The 27,421-nt window shown below is 45.5% G+C and overlaps 2 protein-coding genes across 4 annotated transcripts in view; one reads left to right on the top strand and one right to left on the bottom strand.

Moving 5' to 3' along the window:
* The window catches only part of Pgbd2 (piggyBac transposable element derived 2), an 82,934-nt gene that overhangs the window by 46,955 nt on the left and 8,558 nt on the right, over positions 1-27,421 (bottom strand). The window contains exons 2-3 of one of the 3 annotated variants that reach the window (XM_074056137.1): positions 17,218-17,408; positions 16,856-17,093 (exon numbers count right to left, since the gene is read on the bottom strand). The exons of 1 other annotated variant lie outside the window; for it this stretch is intronic. The gene's annotated coding sequence lies outside the window, so the exon portion shown is untranslated. The remainder of the gene's footprint in view (positions 1-16,855; positions 17,094-17,217; positions 17,409-27,421) is intronic. One more of the 3 variants, XM_074056136.1, reaches the window with a different exon arrangement.
* Positions 17,983-27,203, top strand: LOC109685329 (L-amino-acid oxidase-like). The gene is made up of 6 exons (XM_074056140.1): positions 17,983-18,287; positions 18,568-18,680; positions 19,469-19,670; positions 20,595-20,663; positions 24,824-24,960; positions 26,167-27,203. Exons 1-6 carry the CDS (start codon positions 18,060-18,062, stop codon positions 26,996-26,998), a joined length of 1,581 nt encoding a protein of 526 aa, XP_073912241.1. The 5' UTR covers positions 17,983-18,059; the 3' UTR covers positions 26,999-27,203.

Here is a 27,421-nt window from a genome sequence, read left to right as displayed (position 1 = left end):
CTGACCATGGATGGGGGAGAAAGTCACGAGACAGGGATGCCTGGACTTGTTGGTAAGGTTATTCCCAGTCAGGACGCTGACAAGAAAGGAACTGGACCCAATTTATGTTGTCATCTTTCTAGATGGATCTGCCCCCTTCCAGTCTTTTCTAAACATTGAAAGGAAATGTTGGAAGCTTTGTACTGAGGCCTGGCCTCCATATACCTTAGATGGCCAAGAGAAGTGGCCTTCACAGGGTTCCTTAAATTACAATACCATACTCCAATTAGACCTTTTCTGTAAAAGGAAAAAAAAAAAGTAAACTGAAGTCCCTTATACAAATTTTCTTTTTTCTCTGAGACCACTCAGATTGGCTCCACAATTGCTATCTAGATACTCAAACACTGGCCATTCTTTGTAAACCACAGGATAAACACGGGAAGAGAGGACCAGAAATGCCCCTTATCAATGACAAACCCCACCCCTACTGCTCCACCCTGTGCCCTACCTTCTAAGCCACCCTAATATTCAGAACTCCTTAATGGGTGCTTCCCCCTTCAACAGGTAATGGTAGGAAGAGGGCAAGTCTATGTCCCCTTCCAGCTATCAGATCTAAGGGAAATTAAAAAAAAGATCTGGGCAGCTATATTGATGCACCTGACCAATATATTCAAGGCTTTATCTCTGTGATTCAAACCTTTAAACTGACACAAAGGGATATTATGTTTCTATTAGACCAGACTATTTTCTCATTAGAAAAGCAATGGGTTCTGGCCCAGGCCACACAGGTTGGAAATGATTACCATTTACAATGAGCCCCAATACTAGTGGCACCTGGAAATGAGGGAATAAATGTGTGCACCTACAGGGGCACAGGCAGTTTCCTTGACAGATCCACACTAAAAGGGGCTGATGATATGGCTCAAGAAGTAGAGGGCCACTTTGCAGGCACAAAGTCCTGAGTTCAAATCCCAGCACAGCCAAAAGAAAAAAATATTTGGGGCTGAGGAAGTAGCTCAGTGGGAGAGTGTCTGCCCAACATGTGCAAGGTCCTGGGTTCAATTCCCCAACATTGCTAAATAAAAAAAAAAAGTAAAAAAGATAAGTGGCATTAATGTCACTTAATCCATCTCATAGTGGAAGGGCTAAAAACAACCAAAGTCAAACCTCTAAACTATTCCCAGGTGACTATAGTACAAGGTCCTGAAGAAAACCCCCTTCCTTTTCTGCAACATCTTCCTTAAGAAGATGCTATCAGAAAACATATCACAGGGGACCCAGAGTAACAGGTGGGAGAGGTTCTCCTCAAAGATAAATTTCTAACTCAGTCAGCCCCAGATATTCATACAAAACTCAGTCTGTGGCTGAAGGAGAAAAGTCATTGAACAAAGTAATACAGCTAGCCATGTCTGAATACTATAACCAGGTTATTACTAAGGAGAGAAAAAGACAAACACCATGACCTCATTGCAGCTCTCAGAGAAGGCCCCACCCAACTGGGGCCTACATCTCGAGTTTGCTATCATTGTGGACAGGAAGGGCACTTCCACAGGTAATGCAAAAAGGAGGGGACAGCCTGGGAGACAGCCCCGCCCCCAACCAGGACCCTGCCCTCTCTGCAAGGGTAACCACTGGAGGTCTAAGTGCCCCTGTCACCAGATGGAAGGTGAGGTGCCACCTCCTATGGATTGATGGGTCCCGGCCTTCTGTCCACACTCCAATTCTTGGCATCCATGTTGGGGAGCCATAATGACAGAATAGCAAAAGGTCATTTTCCTGCTAGACAGTGTAGCTCATTTCTGTCTTACCTTTCTGTCCTGGTCCCAGGTCCAATGACAAAAGTGATCATTCAGGGCAAATCTGGCAAGCCCCTAGAGCGCTAGTTATCTGGCCTTTGGCCTGCTCTTGGGGAGACTTCCTCTTCTGTCACTCTTTCCTCATAGTACCTAAAACTCCAGTGTCCCTGCTGGGATGGGATTTACTATCTCAATTAAAAGTTCAAATTCTCCTCCCCCCAGGCAGCTATCTCTGCTGCCCCCTCCTTCAGGAACAAATAGATCCCACAGTGTGGACTGATGGGATGAGTGTAGGGAGAGCTTGAACAGCCCTCCCTATTCAAATAAAACTCAAAGATTCCTCACAGTTTCCACACCAAAAACAACATCCCCTCAAGTCTGAGGGAAAATGAGGCCTTATGCCTATCATCAATTCCTTAAAGGGGGGGGGGCTACTAATTAGTTGCTCCAGCCCCTATAATAAATTTAAAATTCTTAGTTAATCTTAAAATACAAGTTACAAAGTAAACAAGTATAAAGGACATAGACAGGTATTGAGTATATTTTTTAAGAAGGTAAAGAAAAAAAAAGGAATTTTTTTTTGGATGAGAAATGATTTTATAAAGAGGGTTTGTCTTAAAGATTATTCCAAATATGGAGAGGAGGGATAAGGAAAAACCATCAAAGGGTTCAAAATATTATATAAAGGTCTGAGTAAATCTTAAGTGCATAATAAAAAGTTACAGTGTGTGATAAAGTTAAAGTAGACTGTAATCTAAGATTGCCTGAAAGATTTTTAGGGTCATGTCAAACTAAAATCAAATTCTGTCTATAAAATAACAAGATTATCTCAATATTGTTCTGCTCTAAGTAACATCTACAAAGAAACTGTTATAGGGAAAGATTTTATCAAAAAATTACTTGTGTTTTCTGTTGATCTTGTCAAGCTTTAAGTACTACTAAATCAGAGTTCATTTATGTATTTGCTCATGTTTCTTAAATGACCATCTTATAACTGTGTGGTGTCTATACTTTATCTAAATATGGTACAAACATTTACAAAGTTAAAAGTGCCAATTTATATAAAATAATGAGCTAAAGCTCTCTTTTATCCAAAAGCATTACATTTAACCTAAATCCTGACAGCCCCTGCCTCCCACAGGTCACCTACCTAGGTGTGTTCTTAAAGGAACAGACTCACTCCCTGAGTTATGAGGGAATTGACCCAATCCTCCGTTTCCCACTCCCCCATACCATAAAACAGCTTAGAGCTTCCTTGGAAGTTACAGGATTTTGTAAAATCTAGATCCCTAGATATGCAGCCCTTACCAGGCACCCTTTTATGTTCCTACTAATATTCCTATTTGTGTCTTGTATAATAAATGCTCTCTCCAAATTTATATCTCAATATGTCCAATGGATCAAAGTCCAGCTTTTAGTCAAGGAATAGTCACCTCTGCCTAGGCATGAGCCCTCCATCCTCTTCTATCGGGGGCCCCTGGAAACTACACAGGTCAACCCCTGAGACAAGTACCCTCTCCCCTATCCCTCCCCACCCCCCACCCCCCTGTGCCCCATTGTCAGCATGAAGCAGCTAGATGAGTCATCATCGCCCTGTCCCCAACAGCAGTTGGGTGCTTGTCTCAGAGGGGGGATTTGTTGGGTCTGGAGACCTAAGGCAGATGAGTGAGTATCCCATCCCCCAAGGAGGGCAATATCATTTCTACATCCTGAGGAGATGGAGGCATTCCTGCATCTTAAAGGAGAAATACAGATCTGCCACAGGGCTGATGAGCAAAATGCTCTCAAGATTGTTTGCTTCCCCCAATAAAGGTGCTAACCAAACCAGTTCACCTGAGAAAGCCCATGAATCCATGGCCAGTGAGAAAAACCCACCTATCCCAGAGTTAAAACATCCATAAAAACCCCAGCCTTTACCTGTGCAGCGAGCCACTGGCTTCCAGGCTCCGCTGCAGTTCCCTAACTGTAGCCTTTTCTTTCTCTCTAATAAATCCTACTTTATATACTGGCTTTGGCTCATCATTCAGCTGCCTCACAAGCCAGTTCTCTAGCCTGTGAAGACAAGGATCCTTGACATCGACATGTAACAGAAGAAGGAAGACCAAGGTTAAAAGTGGAGAGATGAATCTTGAGTGAGAACACACCAGATCTCTTGGGTCCACTGCCAGTCAGATGCTGGAGCACATGAGCTCAGTCACAGAGATGGTGGGAGGTAGAAACTGAAGGTCTGCCCCCATCCAACTAGTCCCAGGTGACCTAGTCCTGCTGAGCCACTAATTGGGACATTCTCTTGTACCATGCCACCTATTGCATCTGGAGGACAACATCTTCCTGGATGTCTTAGAGAGACATTAGCATTTGCTTTGGATTAACAGCCTAATCTAAATCACAATATGTACATCTTTGTCCAGAACTCTGATCTCCGCCCACCCTCTCAGACACTGTCAATTTGCTCAAGCCTTGTGAACAGTCAGGCTACAGGGCCTAGAAAGGCTCCCAGGTATGTGTTCTATCTCCTCTATCACAGGAAGACATCCTAGGTTGAACATTTTGGACCTGTAAATGATCCCTCCTCTAAATGGCCTGCCACCCAGAGGTTTGTTTTCTTGTTTCTGGCCTAAGGTCAGGTCCTCTTCCATCTGGGCCAGGACCCTTCTCTGGCCACATTTTCCCTGGGACTGGTTTCCTAGTGAGCAGCCAGGCAGGGTACCAGTGAGAGAGGATAATAGGAGGATTGGGGTGGGGTAAGACCCCACTAGGAGGATCCCCTGTCTCTGCTTCCTATCATATCATTTTCCCATAAGGGTGAGATGGTCTTAGAGTTATTCCCAAGGAGGAGGGTGTGTGTGTATGTGCATGGGGGTAAGGGGGTGGTTGTGGATGTGGTATAGGGTAGGTGTAAGGTATTGCCGAATTAATACCACACCACATATGGAAAGGATAGATTTATTAGAAATCCAGACTGCAGGGCTGTCCCCCCCCCAGGTCAGGGAGCAGCAACTTGGGTGAATTGGGTAGTGGGCTTTATAGGCGGGGCCAAGCCATGGGGGAGAGAGACAGTCTCTGGTCTCTGATTATCTGCGATCACCAGATAAAACAGGTCAACATGCCTGGCTAGTTGAGTAACTGTAAGTTCCTGACTTGTTTTGCAAGCTGAGACAATCAGGCAAGGAGAAACAAGCAGTCATAAATCAGGGGGTTTGATTTTAAGGTGTAGCCTTGGGTCCTTCCACCTGCCCCAAGAATGCCAGGGACCTAACATTCCAGCCTTTTGTTGGTTATGGGTGCTGATTGATCTAGCTGCTTTGTGCTGAGTGGGGGGCGTCGGTAAAGGGGGTTTGGCTGGAATCTGGAAATTTGTGAGGTCCCCAGGAGTGGAGGCTGATGGTTTGTCCCAAGTTTCATTTGCAGACAAGGCCAGTTGTTGGGAGAAGGTTGTAGTAGCATCTGGTGGGAAGTCGGTCTGCTGAATTCCTTGAATAATCTTAGAGGCATCTAGGGTTAAAGAGCATTTTCCTGGTTTAAGGGTTTGTATTTCCATAGCATCATTACATGTGCAGCTGTTTTTCTTTCTATAGTAGCCTCTATAATGGACCTGATAGATCGTGTAACTAAGGGAAGGAAGCAGGGAAGTATTATGCTTGCTGTTTTGAGATTAGAAAGGTTGGCCAGTGGATGAGGCTGGGGTGGAGTACCTCACCACTGAGTCTCTTGGGCTATGTCATTGTAAAATTTTTGTTCTAGACAAGTTAGGTCCCCCACTAGGGTGGAGAATTGTTTCCCATGGCAGGAGATACAGTAATTCCTAACAATGGAAGTTTTAAGGAGCCAGATGCCTGTTCTGTGTCGTGGGAAGGCACTTTCATTGAAAGGCACATGTGTGTCTAACTCCCTTGCCTCCCAGGGCCAGTGGTCTCCCATGTTGGCTCCCTTGCACACATAGCATGAAGTGACATTTAATGTCTGGGCTATAGATTTGGCCAGTGTGAGGAACGGGTTTTTAGTTGTAACAGAAACAGGGAATTTATTTGGCATTTCCTCATAAAAGGAGTGGAAGACCTGGTATAGGGAACTCTCATGGGTAACAGTTGTTAACTTAAAGTGTAACAGAGTCCCAGGGTCAAGGCCTTGGCCATCTATCCTTATGCTAATTATCTGTCCCTGTGTCCAATCAGATGGCTTAAGTACAGTGAAATTTACAGGGTCACAGGTGTCTTGACTGCAGTTAGGAGTGGGGAAGTGGCCACTCCTGAGTTCTAACCATTGCTCCACAGGGCGATAAGTGGGGTTGAAGCAGGTAAATTGATTATCCTGCCACACAATGCACATACATGGATCACAGGAGGAAGATTGCTTGGCTGCGAAGGGAAAGGGAAAGCAGATCGAGAGCCAGATGAGGACTAAGAACATATGCAGGAGTGGAAGAGGGAGAGAGTTTGTAGGAGAGGCATAGCCACATGGGGCCCAGCAGTACGCAAGAGTACTCATCCTTTGCTGTAGTGGAAGAGCCTGAATTTGGTGGGCAATGTTTTATCCTTGAAAGTTGCTGTCACTGGGGGATCCCGTTGAGCTTGACAGTGGTGGGCATTGTGAGGATGACCAGATGAGGGCCAGTCCAGTGAGGTCCCAGCATAGAGGGTCAAAGATCCTTGAGGAGAGCAAGATCCCTTGGTTTAATTGAAATTGTTACAGGCCCCTCTGAGAAGTTCCCAGAGGAGGTTAAGATAAGGTAGGTAGTCAGCCAGAGAAGCAGAGTCTGTCGGAGGCAAGTTTTCTAAGAGAAATGGGTGGCCATACATTATTTAAAAGGGGCTCAAGAAGGAAGGGCTTTAGGGAACCGGTCCCTTTAAGACCACACCTAGGTAGGTGACCTGTGGGAGACATAATTGAACCTTCTCTTTAAAGACTTTGTATCCCCAGAGGCCAGAAAGTTTTAAAAAGGACTCAGTTGCCCTGTAGATGAGGGGCACCGTGGGTCTGCATTGAAGAAGGGTGGCCTCTGGGTAGTGCCAATCTAATAAGTCTCTGGTTAGGGTTTGTCCACAAAGATGAGGGCTGTCTTTAAATTCTTGTGGCAAACTGACCAGGTTAGTTGTTATGAAGCATTTGTGGGACCTTTAAGGGCAAATAGAAGCTGACTGCAATTTTGTAAATGTTTGTACCATATTTAGATAAAGTATAGACACAATGCTGTTACAAAGTGGTCATTTAAGAGAACTTTGCATGAGCAAATATATAAATGAACTCTGGCTTAGTAGTACTTAAAGCTTGACAAGGTTAACAGAAAACACAAATAAATTTTTTTGATAAAATGTTTAAGATAACATTGTTATTTTATAGACATAGAAAGATAACTTTGTTATTTTATAGACATAGAGAATTTGATTTTAGTTTGGCATGACCTTAAAAATCTTTTTAGGCAGCTCTTAGATTATAGTTAACTTTAACTTTATCATACATTGGAGTTTATCTATAAATAAAACTGTCTTTTCTTTTTTGGCTAGTGGAGGAGACCGTCCACCCCTACCATGGAGATCTGTGAAGGATAAAGCTTACCTGAGAAGTCAGGTAGCACCAAGTAGGTGATTGAGGCCTACCTGCTACTTGGATGGTTACCCTGGGCTCCACGGAAGTGATCTTGAAGGGGGCCAAGGTCTCAGGTCCACATCAGTCTTCTGCCACCAGGCCCAAGAATTCTGTGAGGCCTTTACTCCATTGAGAGTGGGAGTGGGAGACTGACCTACCTTGCAGAGACAAAGAGGGGCAGTCATCCTTCCAATGTCCGTTCTGGCTACATTGTGGACAGGTGTCCTGGCGGCAGGCGAGGTGAAGGGCAGTGTTGTGCCCAGTGTCCATCTGTTTGCACTTGAAGCAGGCCCTGGAGGTGTGCATTGTTGTCCGGCCCATCTTGAAGTTGGAGGAGGTAGCCTCAGGGCAGCCACCAAGAGCTGGGCCTTTTGCTGGTCTCAAACCTCATCTTGGTTATTAAATACCTTAAATGCCATTTTCACAAGATCTCCCTGAGGGGTTGAGGGCCACCCTCTGCCTGTTTAAGTTTTCTTCGAATATCAAGGAAGGATTGGGAAATAAAATGAGAGTTCAGAATAATTGGGTTAGGTATTTAAATTCTTTAATATAGGAGACTGAGTCATTAGAGAAGGAGCCAAGTCTCTTTTCAATTTGAGAGAGAGAGATCAGTCATGAAAAAGGGCACATGGACTCTGATAATGTCATCAGCTCCTGCTACCTCCCAGAGTAGTACAGGTGGGCTGAGCATGTTTGGGAAGGAGGTATGGGAGTGGGTATGGGACACAGGTGGGGAGGAGAAGGGTGAGTGTGTAGCAGGGGCTGAGGGCAAGGCTGGCAGTGTTGGCTCCTAAGGAGCTGATGGCTCAGGGTCAATAGTGACTACTGTAGAAGGAGAATAGGGTGATGGCTGTTTGGAAGAGCCAGCAGGGGTGGAAGAAGGGGGGTCTGAGTCATGGGAGGATGAGGTGGGAGAAGAGATTGATGTAGAGGACTGGCACGAAGAGTTGGGAAGTGGGCAGACAGAGCCTGTAAGGTCACAAGTATGAGAGTTCAGTGGGAGGGAGAGACACAGACTTTGAGACGGGGTTTGTTGCTGGCAAGAAGAATTTGAACAGCATTACAAGATTGGAGCAGGGAGGGTTGAGAGCAGAGAGAAAGGAAAGCTTGGACGAATGGAATTTCGGATCATTTGCTGTTGTGATGGCAGAAATTTTCAAGACCTAGAAGTGCATGAAAATCAGTAATACCGTTTTCAGGCCATTGTGAATGACTATCTACTTTGTACTGTGGCCAAACAGTGTTGCAGTAATAAATCAGTCGCTTAGGTTTTATATTGTCTTGGAGACCAAGGGAAAGGGTGCAGAGAAGGCATCCCAGTGGACGCGTCTAATATAGAGTAGGAGGTCTCCATAATGTAGAAGCTGAGAGAGAAAGAAAGAGAGAGAGAGAGCAAGAGAGAGCGGTGCCTTGGTGAGTTTACTCTTCAGGCCAATATAGATCTAGGTCAAGATCTAGCCTCCCTTACATGACTCAGGCAAGGACAGCAGAATCATCTGGTTGCTGTTTGGTCATAGTAAGCTGGAGGGGCTGTTGAGCTCTTACCTTGGGCAGAGGAAAGGAAAACAGGGAGGAAGAGCAAGAGACAGAGAGAGAGAGAGAGAAGGAGAGTGTGAGTGTCACCCGAACGGGTTCCCAAGGGCGGGCGTCCCTGGCTTGGGTCACCATCCATTGAGAATGCCCAACCGGTTAACCAGGCATCCCCGTGCTAAGCGGAGGGGCACCCCAGAGGGTGTAGGAGGTGTACCTGGCACAGCGCCATGACTACCAGACCAGACAGAGCAGGCAGCCCTGAAGGGAGTGACACTTACTGAGCCTGAGGAATGGGTCAGGTGGAGAGCAGTGGAAGAGAAAGGCTAATGATGGATGGGAGAGCTGGCAAAGCAGTAAGGTCCGACATCAACAGTCCGGAGGCACATGGAGTCAACTCAGCAGTCTAGGTTTGGGAGAGGGCAAGACACGAAGGCCAAGGGAGCAGCCCCAGGCTGGAGCATCCTTCTAACCTCTCCCAGGTTTCGGGACCAGAAGTAAGGTACTGCCGAATAAAGACCATGCCATGTGTGGAAAGGAAAGGTTTATTGGTCCAGACTGCAGGGCCATCACTCTTGTCAGGTTCAGAGTTGGGCGGCTTGGCTGAATTTGGGTAGTGGGCTTTATAGGAGGGGTCAAGACATGCGGGAGGGAGAGAGTCTCTGGTCTCTGATTATCTGTGATCACCAGATGGAATAGGTTGACTGGAAGTTCCTGACTTGTTTTGCAAGCCGAGAAATAATCAGGCAGGGAGAAACAAGCAGTCATAAATCAGGGGGTATTGTTTTAAGGTGTAGCCACAGGTCCTTCCACCCACACCAAGAATGCCAGGGACCTAACAGTAGGAAGGTCTGAAACTATACAAAGCAAGGGTATATACTGTGTGTTCCACCCCACCCCTCCCTGGCCGAATTTATGAGCAAATGTCCATCCTCTGGGTCCCTGTTCTCTTTTCACTCTCCCTTTCCTACATGCCCCATCCACTCCTGCCCCTACAAAGTTTCTGAGTTCCGTACTGTGCTTGAAGTAGAGAGTAGGGGAAGTCTTGTGTTGGAGGGGCAGAGTTAGAGTGGTGTGCAGTTGTGCCCCATGGTCCACACAGCTTCCTAAGATGCCTCCCTTGACTCTATTTAACACCAGTGTCAAAGGCAGGGCAGGAAAGCAGTGTGGCCTGGTACAAATCTCTGTGTGTGGAGTACAGGGGAAGAGAAGAAAACTGGGCTCTTGGGTGACTCCCATACTCCCCACAAAGCTTATGTGGAGAAGTGACAGATGAGGTACCAAAACAGGAAGGCAAACTGTAAGAATGGGACCAGTGGCAGGCCCTCAAGGGCTGCCAGCAGGGCATTTGCTCCCAGTTTCCCTATCCTACTCTCATCCTCTTCCCACCTACACTAGTTCTACCCACAGTAAACAGAGTACTATGGGGAAAACCCTTAAGGAGTGCTATGGAGACAATTATCATCAGCCAAGCTTTATAGAGGATTCCCTACCCTGAGTTCTGTCTCCTTCCATCAAAAAACAAGTAGGACAGGTTGCCCTTGGACAGGCCTCCCCAGACAGGTTGCCTGGACAGGCTGCTTGTAGGACAGTCCCCCCAGCACAGGCTTGCCTAGGACAGACTCCCAGTACTGGCCCCCCCAGGATAGGTACTCCTGGACAGGCCCTACAGGAAAATACCTCAGGAGAGCCTCCCCCTGGACAGGCTGCCCCACCCCCCAGGACAGGCTCCATAATACAGGCCTCCCAGGATAGGCTGGCTTAGGACAGGGCGCCCAGAACAGGCTGCTCTAGGACAGGCACTCCAGGACAGGCACATCAGGACAGGTCCCCAAGGATAAGCACCCCAGAACAGGTATCCCAGGGCAGGCTGCCCTAGGAAAGGCACCCCCAGAACAGGATGACCTAGGCAGGCACCCTAGAACAAGCTGCCCTAGAGCAGGCACTCTAGGACAGGCACCCCACGACAAGTACCCCAGGACAGATCCTCCAGAGCAGGCCCCCCAGGACATGTACTCCAGGAAAGGTCCCCCTAGACAGGTCATCCAGAACAGACTGCCCCAGGACAGACCCCCCTCAGCACAGGCTGCCCTAGGACAGCCCTCTCCCATATGTCCCCGAGGATAGGCTTCCCTAAGACAGGCACTCCAGGATAGGCTCCCAATCATATCCAATGATCTGTCACCCCCTCCTTTGACTATTCTCTCTACATCGAGGGTAGCCTAAGGCTCCCACACCAACTCTGAGTACATTGGAAAACAGAAAGCTTGCTGGGCCCAGCCCCCAGCAGACCTCATCACCATGAAGGTACAAGTAACTGGGAAGGCTAGCAAGCCTGGCCTACACAGGCAGTGCCTCTTACTTAAAACACATATCCCCAAGACACACTTGTAGCAGCCCAGTTTCTACCTTCCTGGGGGTGCTGCCCGCCTTTCAGACTTGGAGTTCTGGGCCGGCTCTGACCTGGCAGCTTGACGGCCCGCTCTTAAGAGCCGATCTGCTCAATGGGTCTTAGGTGTGTGCTTGTGTATCATGTCTGGGTACACACCTGTGTTGTCAATTCAGCACCTGGTTAAATCAGATGTTAGACTATTTCTTCCTGTCCTGTGGCCCTGTCAGAGTTCTCCCTAAGCAGGCTGAGCACCCTCAGAAGACAAGAAGAGTGTATTCACCCTCCGCTTGACATGTGATCTGATTTGGGACATTCCAGCAAGTTCCCCATTCTTGTAAGCCTTTGTTTCCTCATGGAGAAATAGCAATAATAGAAAGACCTGCATCCAGGTATGTGGACAGAGAGTGAGTAAAATAATTAGAGCTAGAATAGCAAGAGTGAGGCCAAACCCACACCCCAGGCTCTGGCAACACAAAGGCACCTCCCCCAAAATGATGAGGGTTCCCTGACAAGTCATTATTGGATATTTTTTTAAACCATGAACAAAAAATAGAACTTTGTTGGACTTTCATCTTTTGAAATTTGCCATTGTTTTACTTAGAATTCTACATGTCAGTGCTGAAGGCTTCTTTGGTCTTAATCAGGGCCTAAAAACAAGGCAGGCAAGTCATAGACCAAGATAGCTTTTCACAGATATCAGCCCAAATCCCCAGCACCCTTGCTCTTGGTCTTCTGTTCCACGTTTTCCTCTGTGCTCCTCCTCACCCCACCCAGCCCTCTGTGTTCCTGGTGCCCACTTTATTTTGTCCAGACTCCTTTTAACCATCTATAGTTTATTTTATTTTCTCTTTTCTCCACTGTGATCCCCAACTCCTTTTTTTAACCTAGATAAAAAGCAACTTATGTTAACACATGGGCACACTTTTATGGTTTGGAATTTTTGAATGACATGTATAATACAGTACAGACATTTAAATTCATGAAACACTTGTGTGACCACCCCTCAAAGATATAAAAGATTTTCATCGCCCCCAGAAATTTCTCCTTTTCTCCATTCTAGACAATACCTCCAAGAGATAAGCCCTATTTGTTTCAGTTCTGCCTATTTTTAAACATCATGTAAGCAGAATAATATAGTAGGTATTATTTGTCTGGTTTCTTTTGTTCAACTTTATCCCTAGGGATCTTTGGGGATAGGCATAGTGCTTTCATTTTAAGAGTTAACTGGGCTGCCCTTTCCCTGGCTGGCACTATCCCCAGAACATTGAGACCTGTCTGGTCTGGTTTCTGTACATAAGAGAAGTAATGGAGTTTGGGCACTTTGAGAGAGAATTTGAAAGGCATAAACAAAAATGCTGGTATTTCTGCTGAACAACTGGCTAGTACATTACTAAATACTACCAAAGTTCAGTGGCTCTGGATTTCAGACACAAAGAGCAATGCTGTGCTAGCTGCAGGTACTTCTACATTTTGCATTTACTCCCCCTTACACACCTCCACTTTCTTTCAGCCCACTCCTCACCAGCCCAATCTGGGTCACCCTCTGCACTCCCCTGCCACACCCTGGCAATCCTTCACCACCCCACAAAGGGCAGGAAAGAAGATGGGTGACACTTCCCAGAAGGGCTACATGGAAAATAGGCTGAGTCCTGGAAGCTGGAGGTGTGTAGGAAGAACAAAATGCCCTGAAGCAAAAAGAACAGGAAGCTTGGGACTCACATCCTGAGCTAAACACCAAGTGGAGTAATCTCTGGTCTGAACATCCTGAAGCACAGCAGGAGGAAGTAAGAAGGGCTCCTTTTAGCAGGAGCTAAATCTAAGAGGAGGGAAAGGAAAGAGAAAGAGGCTGCTTGAATTAGAAAAGGATGGGCCTCTTCCAGAGGGTATCAGATTGAGAACCAGTCTCCCCGCTGGCCAAGGCATTGGGCATAGAGCCTCTGACCTCATTTATGTGTTCACTGATGAAGCACTCATTGAGCACCACTGAGTACTCAACACTACACTAGTCATCCTTAATAAAGTAAGTTCCCAGATATGAACTTCATCAGCTAGCAGACTAAATAAACAGATAACCGTGAAAAACAGAGCTTTAAGAAAGAGGAGGGCAAAGATCCTAGGAGTAAGTTTGGGTCTGAGTCTGGGGGTGTGGCTTTGGGTTCAAATCCCAGCAGAGAGAGCAGCAGTAGCCAAACAAAGAAAGACTCACCTGTACCATGGAGGGGGCGACAGCCCCTCAGGCAAGGTGAGGGAGGGGGCCTAAGTGACACAGGAGGGCACTGAGGTGAGAGACCTGGAGGAGACAGAGCTACGAGGCTGGAAACCCTGGACAAAGAGACACAAGAGAAGAAGGGCTCAAAGGTACTTTAGGATTTATAGCCAAAGAAACTGGTTGAATAAGGCCCCACTTAATCCGGAACAGTGGGAGGCCAGGCAGGCATGTCTGGCCAGCGGAGAAAAAACACCAGAGTGAATGGCTTAAGTGGTAAAGCACCTGCCTAGCAAGCATGAGGCTCTGAGTTCAAACCCCAGTACCACCAAAAAGAAAAAAAGAAGAATACCAGATTGTACCTGCTTCCTCCCAGGACCCAGGTCCCCTGTTAGGGTATAACTCAAGGAGTTGGAGCTGGGAAACTCAGAGCAGGAGACAAATATATCTCCTGACTCAGCCCTGTATCTCTCAGACAGACAGACTTCAGAGCCCCAGCAGGAGCTGGAGCCAACTCTTTCCTCAGGACCTGAGAAATGTGTTGAGATTCTGGACCATTCCCCCTCCTCCTACTCCTCCTCTCTCATCCCTACTGCCCTGACTCTATGCCCAAAGAAACTCTGCTTTCCAAGACAATAATGGAAACAAGTGTATTTTGGAAGAGACAAAGGGACAGAATTTTTTTAATTGATGCATAATAATTATGCATATTTATGGGATACAGTGTGGTAACTCTACATATATACAGTGTATAATGATCAGTTCGGTGTAATTAGCATTTTCATCTATTTATACATTCAGCATTGCTTAGTGTTTGGAGTCTTCAAATTCCCCTCTTCTGGTTCATCATAAGATATATAATGTTAACTATAGTTACCCTACTTTGCTGTATAACACTAGAACTTACTTCTCTTATCTGACTGTATTTTGATAACCTTTGTCCAACCTCCTCTATCCTCTCTCCCCCTTCCTAGTCTTTAGTCATCACTGCTCTTCTCTCTTCTTCTTTGAGGTTAACATTTTAGCTTTTTCAGCTTCCACCAATGAATGAGAATTTCTTACAGATTTAGGATGTGAGGTTTCCATATTCTATTGCTCACTCACAGGCTTTATTTATTCATCCAACAAACCATATTGTAGCTGTGGCCATACCAGGCATAGAATCTATTCATGGTAAACAGGGAAACCTAGTTCCTGACTCTCAGAACAGGCATCTTGGCTGCTCAGTGGCTCCACTACCTCAGTCAGGACAGAAACTTTGTTTATTCATTTGGGGACATTACTGAGTTTGAACTCCAGGGTCTTGTACTTGCTAGGAAAGCACTTTACCACTTGAGCCACACCTCCAATCTTTTTGCCTTGGGTTACACCACCCTGCTTGGACCATAATCCTCCTACCTATGCCTACAGCATAGCTGGTGTTATAGACACAAACCACCAAGCCCAGCTTGTTTTGTTGAGATGGGTTCTCACTAACTCTTTTGCCTGAGCTTGCCTTGAACTGCAATCTTCCCAATCTCCACCTCTTGTGTGGAGATTACAGAAGTCAACCACTGTGTCTGGCTTGGTAACAGCAACTTTAGGGCAGATGTTTGATTAGTTCAGAAGGATAAAGAATGAGTGAAGGGATACTAGAGTTGGTCTAGTGTTGAGTTTGCTTTGCAAATAGTAAATCCCTATGTGTCACCAGGGCTATCACAACCTGATCTCTTTCTTCTGTGTGAAATCAGAGACTGTACTAGATTGTTTTGACAGCTCCTGAAGCTCAATGGTGCTTTGTTCTGCTCTCCTCTACAGTAAGAGAGGAGCTCTCTGCCCTAATGGGCTGACTTTCCAGGGCAGGGAAAACAATAGGAGAATGAGAGTTGGTCCATGAAAACTTCCTCCACTATTGGGAAAACAGCTCAAAAGCATTTGTGTTTCCCAGAAGGCCCAGCCACGCATCCTTTGACTTTTTTAGGAGTACTTTTTTAGCAGTACAGCAATGCAGTTAATACAATTAGTGCACACTGTGTGAATGTGTTGAAATATCACAGTGAATCTCTCAATAGTGACACTATTAATATGTACAATCAATACATGGCAATCAAAAAAATAATAAAATATATACACAAACATCACAAGGGAGCTAAGAGAAAAAGGCCAAGACTTAAGATTTCAAAATGAGTCACACTCTACTTTGTCAATTCATGGAGAGAAGGGATAAATCCTACCCCCATTCCTTAAAGAAAGAAGAGATGGGTAAATTCAGAGGGTGAAGGGCAGAATTCTGGGGTGGGGGGGATGTAAGTAAAAGACATTAGAAAACCAAATACACAGGTTCACAAAAAGAGGCTGGAGAAGAAGAGGAGGCCTTCTGGAAGGCAGCCACAAACAAGGTAAATAAAGGTGGACTGAGGGACTCAAGAAGACTAGTCCAGGCTGGGCACTATCTTCAGCCTGGAATCTGTAATGAAATGCAGAGGCTGGAAGAGATATCCCAGGAGTCCCAAAGCATCCACCCATGTATCCTTCACATCCTTCTTTCTGTCCATTCATCCACTCATTTATTTACCCACCCATCTTCCCATCTCTTAGTCATTCCATCTGTCCATTCCTCCACCCTTGTATTCAACAAATATGTTTAGCTTTCTCTAAGTGCCAACTCTATGTAGAAGGGACATGTTTCTGATTCAAGATGGAGAAGACAGAGCCAGGCACCCATGGCTCATGCCTATAACCCTAGCTACTTGGGAGACTGAGATCGGGAGGATTGTGGGTTGAGGCTGGCTGGGGCAAAAAAGTTCATGAGATCCCATCTCCAAAATAACCACAGCAAAATGGACTGGAGGTGTGGCTCAAGTGGTAGAATACCTGTTTGGCAAGCACAATGACCTGACTTCAAGCTCCAGATCCACTAAAAAAAAAAGATGAAGAAGACAGGATATTGAGCAATTATCTAACACATGTGCAAGAATTGAACAGGAGTGTGGTAAACTGCTAATGGTGATGAGTGAGATGGGGTGAAAGAGAGTGAGCCAAGAGGACGGACTTGATACTTCAGTATTTTCCTTTCTATAATGTCATTATAGCATTTCTATGTCAAATCTAGAGAGAAAGATGGCCAAAATTAAATATAAATGCTGAGATTGGACACCAGGGTATATTCACACATTACCTATGTAAATTTACATGAAAACTCAATACACATTTTTTTCAAAGAACTGTGGCAGTGAATGTGACCTAAAAGAGCTAAATAAGATCCAACCCCTTTTCTCTTCACCATGGGGACAGATACAGTGGAAAAGACTGTATTAGCTGGCTCAGGTTGCCATAATGAAATACCACAGATGGGGTGGCTTAAACAACAGAGATTTATTTTCTCACCATTCTAGAAGCTGGGTGTTCCAGATCAAGTTGTTGGTGGCAGGTCTGGTCTTTTTATTGCCTCTGTTTGGCTTGTAGATAGCTGCCTTCTCATTATGTTCTCACGTGGTATTTCCCCTGTGTGTACACATCCTTGGTTTCTTTCTGTGTGATATTTCCTCTTCTCATAAGTCATATTGGAATAGGTTCCACCCAAATGACTTCATTTTAATTGAATCACCTTTTCAAAAGCCACCATCTGTAAACAGAATCACTTTATAAGATACTAGGGGTTTCAATGTAAGAGTTTTGGGAAGACACAATTCAGCCCATAATGGACAATAGCTTTGAAAACAAGAACACAAAAATCACAAAACACACACCTTTTATTGGCTCCTAGAGGGAAGGGAAGGTTCATTTCTCCCAGATCTGAGCCAGAATGGGATGAAAGCACATCAAAAGACAAATGCAGCTGGGTACTGGTGGCTCATGTCTGTAATCTTAGCTACTTGGGGAGGCAGAGATCAGAAGGATTGTGGTTTGAAGTCAGTCTGGGCAAATAGATCGGAAGACTCTGTCTCAAAATAAATAAATAAATAAAATAAACTGAACACCTCTCTAGCAGGCATGAAACCCAAAGTTCAAATCTTAGTACCAAAAAAATAAAAAAACACATGCAGAAATTCAGGTGCACCATCTGGCAAACTCTTTAAATACAATGGTCCCGTGGTGTCTCACTGGGACTTGGGAAGCTAGTAGCCTACTATCTACAACTCAGAGACCATCAACTTCTTAATGTCTCAGGCTTTTCATCCTTACCTTGTCCTTCCATAGCTACAGTGAGTTAGGGTCTTCACACTATAATATTCATCAACCCCAAGAGGGAAATAGGAAAAGCCAATGTGGGTGGATGACATATACCTCACCTGTCTGCATGACAGTCCAGCTTACTGAAATGAGAACACATATGCAGTCTGCATGCTTCCTGAGTAGGGAACATTGACACATGGATGTGTGGGGGTGGTAATTTGCTGGCCATTTGGAGCAACTGATAGCAAGTAGGAGGAAGGCCCCATGACTAATGCACAGTCTAGTAAAGAAGGAAAGGGACAAGAGTACCAGAATGTTGCATCACAAGTCCAGTGATATAATCCTCCTCTGATCAAGGATTAAGACTGGACTTCCTTGGTCCTCAGTCATTTGCCTGGCTGTCATCTCCACAGCTATGTTCACAGGCTGGCTGGCTCTTACCCTCCTATCTGTGCTGAGCCTGGGTACCCAGGCCTTCAACAATCAGCTCCTCAAATGCTTTGAGGACCCCAAGTATGAAGAGCTGGTTCAACTGGCTCAAGACGGACTTGGGAAGACAGCTGAAAGGAAACACATAGTGGTGATTGGGGCAGGTATGGCTGGGCTCACTGCTGCGAAGATCCTGCAGGATGCTGGCCATCAGGTACATGATGGAGCTTGGGAAGAGTTTCCCATGGGAAACATGGGCAATGAGCAGGGTGGTGAGAGGGCATGTAGTGGACACTGTTAGGGAGCAGAGACCAGGAGTTAGGCCTTGGGCAGAAGGGGTAAGTAAGCAAGTGGTCTGGCCCCATAATAGAGAGAGACCTCAGAAAGAGGCAAGGATGGGGGTAAATCTGGGCTTGCCAGGAGGGAGGAAGAGGTTGTTATGTAAAGAGGATGTAGCCAGTCTTGTTGAGTCCAGTAAGTGGCTGTTTTTCTAGGTGACTGTCCTAGAGGCCTCAGGACGTGTCGGTGGCAGAATAGAGACCCTCAGAGTTCCTGGAGCACAGTGGTACATGGAACTGGGTGCCATGAGAATCCCTCTCACACACAGGTATGATTGAGTGAAGTAGGGGCAGATGAGGAAGGCTGGGATATGGGCTGTTAGCACCGAGGCCATGAGGGACAACAATGGGTACAGTCCTTTCCTGGAAACCAAATGGTTGGGATCTGTCCTAATTCATAGCTCCAGGGTTACTTAGGAATCTCTTCCAGACTCAATGTTTTAATCCACATAATGATTATACCTTCACCTTCTCTGACTGCCTAGGAGGCTGTGTAGAGGATCATAAAAGAAAATTGGGAGAGGTCAACATCTTGGAAAGTGAAAAGCAGTTGGCTAGGTTTGTAAATGATGGGAATTTGAGCATCTTTCTGAGAGAGTATGGTGTCTCATGGGAGCCCTTGGATGGGGAGGGTCATCCTGAAGGGGAGAGAAGGGATTTGGAAAATGCAGCCCAGATGGCTCAGAATGATATACACAGCCTCCAGGGAAGATGAACCCAGAGGACACTCCCTGTGCAGTCATCATGGTCTCTCCAAGACTTAGAGCAGCCAGACCTGAACATCTGAAAACTACATTTCTCAGACAAAGTAAGAGCAAGCCAGCCAGCATAAAGCACCAGCCTGACACGGTGTGACTCCAAGAATGGAGGCCAGGTCTCTTCTGCCCACATGACTGTTAGCCTGGCATAGTGACCAGGAGGCCTAGCATCCCTTCTGTGGAAAGAGACCAGGAGTGGACCCAGTGAATCCAAGGGAGACAGGATATGAACACAGGGAATAGGAAGAGCTGGTGGCTTCCTTTGTTCATACTTGAATAGTCTCTGATTCACTCCACAGGCTCTCTCGTGAGTTTGTTAGGAAGTTTGGGCTGACCCTCCAGGAGTTCTACCAACATAACAACCAGACCTGGGTACTGGTTAATGGAGTGCGTCAGCGCACAGGGGATGTGCAGGCTGACCCTGGCCTGCTTGGCTACCGAGTGAGAGCAGATGAGATAGGGAAGACAGCTGAAAAGCTCTTTGATGAATCACTGCAGAAGGTAAGCCAAGGCAAGGAACAGGCTATCACTTTCTTCAGAGCTATCTTATGTTTCTCTTTGATTTTCTAAGTGGAGAGGAAGGCCTTCCAGGAGCACTCCACCAGCTTAGCCTTCATCTGCCTTACCTCCCTTGTCTCCCATCTCAGCCACTTGCACAGCAGTCATTGTGCATTCTTATACCCCAAATGTCTCCACACGTGCAGATAAGTACAAGCCTAACTGCCATTGAAATCATCATGGCAGAGCAAGACCTACAAGCTGGGCTCTGTATTGAATATGCTACGTTACCCTGGGCAAGATAATTGCCATCTCTCTTCTCCATCTTCAGTGCCTTTAGCTGTCATCATTCTAGACTTGTGATCTATACAGTGATGGGCCCGGCCTTGAATACCTACCCACCTTGTTTCTGTATGGCTAATGTTTACTCAGTACGGACAGTGCCTTTGTCTTCCCTGACCCATTGCCTAGAGGGACCTCAGCGTGACAGCTGAGTTCTGTGGGGACAGAGAGTTCTCATGGGAGGCCTCTGCTCAGCTGTCCTTCCTTTCCAGCATTAACATGCCCAGCTTTGGGACCCTAGTCCAGCCTCACTCAACAGTTCAGTGGGATAAGGCCTTCACAGTGACCTCAGAGGCCTATAGAAGTATCCTCAACACAGGACAAGGAGACAGATTTCCCACTTCAGGGAAATCCAAGGCTGTCAGTGGAGCATGAGCTGCAATCATTACACATATGTTGTGAGTAGAGGTGAAATTTTCACCATCAGGACACACCAGTCTGGGACAGTCTTGGAACTCATAAAGTATAGCTCAGACACATTCACAAATAGAAGTATGGAGCATGGGGGCTGGCTAGGGGGGCGCTGAGGGTGTGTGTGGGGCTGACCTTCACCAGCATGTCCTCCCTGCCTCCTTCCCTGCCCAGATTGTGGAGGAGCTGAAGAGCAGAAGCTGCAGCCAGATACTGGAGAAGTATGACTCCTTCTCCACCAAGGTCAGTCCTGAGCCCCCTCCATCTGCTGCCCATCCCCCACCCTGCCACAGTTCCCCAGAAACCACTCCAGTGAGACCACGCACAATACTAACCACAATGTACTTTACAATCTGTCTGCCCTGCTAAAATGCAAACTGTACTAGGACAAAGTAGAGAGGAAGGGAGGGAAGGAGGGAGAAAAGGAAGAAAGGAAACAAATACCATCCCAAGGAGAGCAGTCAAAGGCTATTTATTCAGCACTTGTTATATCAAGGGAGTTAACCACCATCATTTGCATTTTGACAGCGTCAAAAGCAGGCACAGATGTAGGAAAACCTTGTGCAGTTCAGTCCTGCGTTGCTTATCGAGGTGGCTAATGTCTGAGAAGTGATTACATAGTCATGAAACATCCTAATGTCTACCTGTACAAATTAGGGTGGCTACAATTCACTAGGCTATATACTGTCATGAGAACACTGCCACATAGGTGGTGGTTGATGAAAATGCAAACATCCTTGCACAGCATGTGACTACAGGGAAGGCTGGGGAGTAGCTCCATGGTATAATGCCTGTCTGCCATGTTTGAGGCTGTAGATTCAATCCCTTGCACTACAAGGGGGATTGTAGGGGGTGAAAAACAGGGAAGGTTTCAGATGTGCCCTGATTGGGGGCTGTTAACATGGGGAAGCAGGACACAGCTAACTAGAAGGGCGGCACCTATAAGATTGGCTAGGGGAGGATATTTGGGTTTTTCTGGTTGGTCCTGAAATAGAAACTGAGTGGGGAAACGAGTGCAAAAGTGGAGAAGCTAATAGTCATTGAGAAAATCCTGGCCATCAGAGCCAGCTGCTGCAATAGAGTGTGGTTTGCTTTTCTGAGCTGGATGCTTAAGAGGTTTTGTGGATCCAAGTCATACCATCATACATGATCTGGCTGTTGGATGCTCGATGTCTAGACATGAAAGATGGAGAAAGAAGATGTAGGTATTACAGAATAAAAATGAGTCAGAGAAGATTTCCAGTGCCCTGTTCCTCAAACCTCTATAATACACTGCCCACTTGGGAACCCATTGTCCTCACTGGGTCCTGACTACCTACATTAAAGGTCTTAATAAATCTAGAATGTCCTCAAGCACTTTTTTTTAAACACGCAAATTTTTATTTGTCTTAGAGATAGAGGTGAAAAAATATGTTCTAAATTAAAACCTTAATTGTACTGACAACAAATAACTTTTGGTGTTTTCCCACTGACTATATTATTTACATATCAAAAATATTTCCAAGTAATGATAATAAAATTGTGTTCAGGATGGGAGGTGTGACTCAAGCAGTAGAGTGCCTGCTTAGCAAGTGTGAAGCCCTAAGTTCAATCCCAGTACCACCAAAAAAAAATTGTGTTCAGCCCTAATTAGACAACATAATTGGAATTTAGCTGCTTCTTGATTTTTACTGCTAATTTGAGTACTAACCTATTCCCCCTATTTTTGGTTAGTATATATTAATTGTACAAAGTGAGGAGTTTTGTTATGGTATTTCCATATCTGCATAATGTACTTTGATCATATTTACCTCCTTTATTATTCTCTTATTCCTTCTCTTCCAGCCCTTCCCCCAACTTTTTAACTTTCTCACAATATTTTTTAAATGGGTTGCGTTATGACCTTTTCACACATGTGTACAATGAACTTTGATCATATTCTCCTCCCCCTTCCACCCTCCCACATCCTGCTAGTCCCTACCCTTGTCCCCCTTTTATGTTCATGTCCTTTTTTCTAGATTCCACATATGTGAAAAATATGATGTTTGTCTTTCTGTGTCTGGTTTATTTTGTATAACATGATGATCTCCAGTTCCATCCATTTTTCTTGCAAAATGACATAATTTCATTTTTATTTATGACTGAACAATACTCCATTGTGTATATTACCATATTTTCTTTTCCATTCATTGGTTGATGGGCACCGAGGCTGCATAACTGGCTATTGTGAATAGTGCTGACATAAACATGAGTGGACAGGTAACTCTACTCTGTGCTGATTTGCATTCCTTTGGATATATGCTCAAGAGTGGTATAGCAGAATCATATGGTAGTTCTATTTTTAGTTTTTTAGGAACCTCCATATTGATTTTGATAGTGGCTGCACTAATTTATATTCCAAACAATGGTGTATAAGGTCTCTTTCCTCCCCCACTCATCTTACCATTTGTTGTTGTTGTTGTTGTTGTTGTTCGGTAGTATTGGGATTGAACATAGGGCTTTGTGCTTCCTAGGCAGGTACATTAATGCTTGAGCACACCTCTAGCCTTGTTGTTGTTTCCTGACGATAGCCATTCTGATTGGGGTGATATGTTCTCAGTGTTGTTTTGATTTGCATTTCTTTGGTGGCTAAGGATGTTGAACTCTTCTTCATGTGCTTATTGGCCATTTGTACTTCTTTTGAAAACTGTTCATTTGGTGATTTATTAAATTATTTGTTCTTTAGCTTTTTTTTTTTTTTTTTTGGAGTGCTGAGGTTTGAACTCAGGGCCTCACACTTGCTAGACTGGCAATCTACCACTTAAGCCATTCCACCAACCCTGGTGTTCGGTTTTTTTAAGCTCTTTATTCTGGATATTAATCCCCTTGTCAGATGAATACCTGGCAAAGATCATTTCCCAATCCATATGATGTCTTTTTGTTCTGATAATTGTTTCCTTTGATGTAGAGAAGGCTTTTTAATTTGATGCAATCGCATTTGTCAATTCTTGCTCTTATTTCCTGAGACATTGGAATTCTATTAAGAAAGTTGTTGCTACTGGAGGAGTGGCTCAAGTGGTAAGAACATCCACAGCGAGAGGCCCTGAGTTCAAACCCCAGTGCCAACAAAAAAAAACTAAAACTTTGCCAGGCACAGGTGGCTCATGTCTATAATCCCAGCTACTCAGGAAGCTGAGATCAGGAGGATGGAGGTTTGAAGCCGTCCCAGACAAATAGTTCAAGAGATCCTACCTTGAAAACCCCATCACAAGAAAGGGCTGACGGAGTGACTCAAGAGCTCAAAAAAAAAAAGCCTAGATCTTCAGCCTTTCCTCTAATAATTACATAATTAGTTTCAGAGTCCCAAATCTTACATTAAAGTCTTTGATCCACTTTGAATTTATTTTTGTACAGGGTGAGAGGCAGGAACAGTTTGCCACTCTTTTACATGTGGATATTCAATTTTACCAGTGTCATTTGTTGAAGAGGCTGTCCTTTCTCCAACATGTTTTCTACACCTTTGTAGAGAATCAGATGGCTGTAGTTGTGTTGGCTTATTTCTGGGCTTTCTATTCTGATACACTGGTCCACATGTCTGTGTAGCACTTCTTGATGTTGCTGTTCCTGGAGTGGTGAGGCCCTGAGGCTAATCTCTGATTTAAACTAGCATATCTAATAGAGGCATCTTGTCCAGCCTAATGCTAGGCTGCCATCTTGGAAGCTCCTTTCAGACCTGCTGCCTAGGTGCTGAACCTTCAGTTTAGTGCTATCTGCACTGATGACAGAAGACCAACTCAGCCCTACACAGACCAGATGATGGGCCACCCTAATCGGTGAAGCTATCCTAGCCAGCTCTGTTGTGGCCATCTGACCTTGCTGGGAAAAGGAGCAGGGCAAAGCACAGAGTATAATCACTGCCTAATGAGCGTACCAGGAGCGAAACTTCACAATCATTTATTGGTGGACTGGCCAGGACAACCAAGTAATAGGATAGGAGGTGAGGTCAGGTCAGGATAAGAAGAAATATGTGGGATTCAGATTCCCCCTAGCTTGGTGTTATAGGTACGATCAGAGAAGCCAGGCTCTGATCCACATACTTGCAGATAGATATGAAGACTGGGCCTCAGTTTCTCCACCAGTAAAACAAAGGTTCTTGTGATTATACATGAGGATTATACAAGTGAAAGACTAGGAAGAAGATTTGTACATTGAAAGCATATCAAGTGTTAGCTATATTCCCTGTTACTGGAAGCAAGAAGATCATTTTGAACACCGTCCTCTAAGTCCTATGTGCAAGGCAACCCCTTGGGGCCCAACTGAGTGCACATCTGCTATTGTACCCTGTCCAATTCTGTTCCTTGCTGTCCCTGGGTGGGAAGCAAGGGCTCTCATGTTACCTCCCTGGACATTCTGACCTGCTTGTCTTTTCCTGCACATGATCACAGGAGTACCTGATCAAGGTGGGGAATCTGAGCCTCGGGGCAATGCAGATGATCCAGGACCTGCTGAGCGAAGATTCTGCCTACTATAAGTCCTTCACAGACACCCTGCATGTCTTCCTCTCCTTCTTCCAGGACCCCCAGTAGGAAATGGGGTGGGGAGAATGGGCATGGGTTAGCCAGTTACTAACAAACACAGTTGTAGAAGGAAGTAGTAGACAAACCAGGTGAAAATCCCAAAAGAAATGAGAGTGAGACAGGAAGGAGGCAGGAGTTTCCAAATTCCAGTGAGCCTCAGAATCACAGAGGGGAGGGTGGGTGGCTGGAGTTTCCAAATTCCAGTGAGCCTCAGAATCACAGAGGGGAGGGTGGGTGGCTGGTTAAGCATAGAAAGCCGGGCATTATCCCCACAGTCAGTAGACCTGGGACCTGAGAAAATGCATTTCTGCATGTTCTCAGTGATACTTCTGTTGCCTATCTTGGACCCCTGTTCCCTTTGAGACTCTGGCTAAGGGACTATCAGGAGTCCTTAAATTTGTTTTGCTGTGGGCTTCACTTGCTCTATGACACAGACTGTGGTCCCTGTTCTGCTCCAGGAAACACTTGCTCTTATTTAGTCCAGGAAGATGTATCAGAGATGCAAAATCCAGACCCCAGCTTGGTTACTGGCCATGTGATCTGTAGTTATAAAGGTAAAACAACCTGGAGTGCTCTCATTCAGGACTTTGTGATCAGACAAAACAAGCAATAGACATTTATAAAAGGACAACTGAGCCCTAAAAGATTTATTTATTTGGGCATCCAGTCCTCTTCTTTCCCTACTTGCATTCTCCCACTTCTCCTCAGCCTTTTTGTCCAAGGATAATCAATTTAAACTCAATCCAATAACTGCCATAAGGGAGAATAGAAGGCAGATCAAGTGAAGGATCATAGTGGTGTTTAGGTTGCATTCTTTGAGGGCTACTCTGTGCTGAACACTCTCTGAGGACATTATGGGAGACGCTGAGCATGTCCATAAGAACCCTGAGTCATTGTCAGCTTCAAAACCAGGCATCCTGCATGACCATTGAGGGACAGGAGGGAAGTGACTGAGAGTTGGGAAGCTGTATAAGCCAGGGGATATGCATTTTTCTGGTTGGTCAGCCCAAAGTAGCAATTTCCTCTAGTTTCCTGAAGCTAACAGACACTCTGCCTTGTGTTGATTCTTTTGCCAACTGTTTATCTCCCTAACACATGGCCATAACATGTCCATTAGATAACTCAGCCTCTGTCTAGTCCAATTGCCCCATCCTCTGCATCCCCATCAATCAACCTGTTTCCCTTTTCCTCCTTTGCCTGTTTGATCTCAGGTTCCATGAAATCACCGGGGGCTTTGACCAACTCCCCCAAGCCTTGCATCATGCCCTCTTTCCAGGAACAGTCTGGTTTCACTCACCAGCAGAAGAAGTGGAGATGTCCAGAGACCAAGTCCTCATCACCTACAGGACACCAGACCCTCTGCAGCCCAGAGCACGCCTGAGTGCTGATTTCGTGGTGGTGGCCACCACTGCCAAGGCTGCCCGGCTCCTTCGATTCCAACCACCCCTCTCCATCAGCAAGGAGGATGCTCTACATTCGGTCCACTACAATAGTGCCACCAAAGTGATTCTGGCCTGTACACAGCGTTTCTGGGAACGTGACGGCATCTTTGGTGGCAAGTCCATCACGGATCGCCCTTCCCGCTTCATCTACTACCCCAGTCACATCTTCCCCAATGGTACAGGGGTCATCTTAGCATCCTTTACCATGGAGGATGACTCCTTGTTCTTTTCTGCTATGAACCATGCCCGTGTGGTGGATGTTGTCTTGGATGACCTAGCTGCTGTCCATGACTACCCAAAAGAGGAGCTGCAGAGCCTGTGCCCCTACTCCATGGTCAAGCACTGGGGCCAGGATCCTTATTCCTTCGGTGCCTTTGCCTTTTTCACCCCCTATCAATATGTGGACTATGCCCAAGAGCTCAGCCGTCCAGAAGGGCATGTCTACTTTGCTGGTGAGCACACAGCCTTGCCACATGGCTGGATTGACACTGCCATTAAATCAGGGCTCATAGCAGCAAAGAGCATACAAGAGGTTGTAGACTTGGCTTTAACAAGAGGTCTTGGGGACACAAAAGAGCCCTACTCTAAAACTGAACTATAGAACTTTATGGTACCCAGAAATTGAGGGAATTTCAATCACCTTGGTCCACTAGGAAAAGAATCAAAACCCATTCTCATTTTATCTCCACCTTTGTCAAAAGATGCCAGACCAAAAGGTGCCACCTAAAACCAAGGAATAGAGTCCCTCAAATATTTGACTACTATGTGATACAGTGATAAAAATAAAGCATTCATTGAATTTAAAACTATTGCAAAGTGTTTTTAATCTACATTCTGGGTGTCATCCAAGTAATTTTAGAGTTGAATTCTGAGGGCTAGGTCTCTTCTTTTTTCATTTTAATCTGAGTCTAGCCCTAGCTCCTATCCCCATCTCCATTCCTCTACCTGCAATAACTGAGAATTTTAAGGGAAGGTAGAAACTTAGTTACTTGGAGGCAACTGGGTCGCCAGCAATAAGCTCAAT

This window comes from Castor canadensis, chromosome 15 (genome assembly GCF_047511655.1).
Source record: "Castor canadensis chromosome 15, mCasCan1.hap1v2, whole genome shotgun sequence".
Taxonomy (NCBI): domain Eukaryota; kingdom Metazoa; phylum Chordata; class Mammalia; order Rodentia; family Castoridae; genus Castor; species Castor canadensis.
The sequence above is the reverse complement of the archived record's forward strand: the minus strand, read 5'-3'. Positions and strand labels throughout refer to the sequence as shown.

Coding starts and splice junctions, on each gene's coding strand:
- LOC109685329 (XM_074056140.1), top strand. CDS start 18,060: ATGTTCACAGGCTGGCTGGCTCTTACCCTCCTATCTGTGCTGAGCCTG. Junction 19,671..20,594: donor TTGATGAATCACTGCAGAAG/GTAAGCCAAGGC, acceptor TTCCCTGCCCAG/ATTGTGGAGGAGCTGAAGAG. Junction 20,664..24,823: donor ATGACTCCTTCTCCACCAAG/GTCAGTCCTGAG, acceptor ACATGATCACAG/GAGTACCTGATCAAGGTGGG.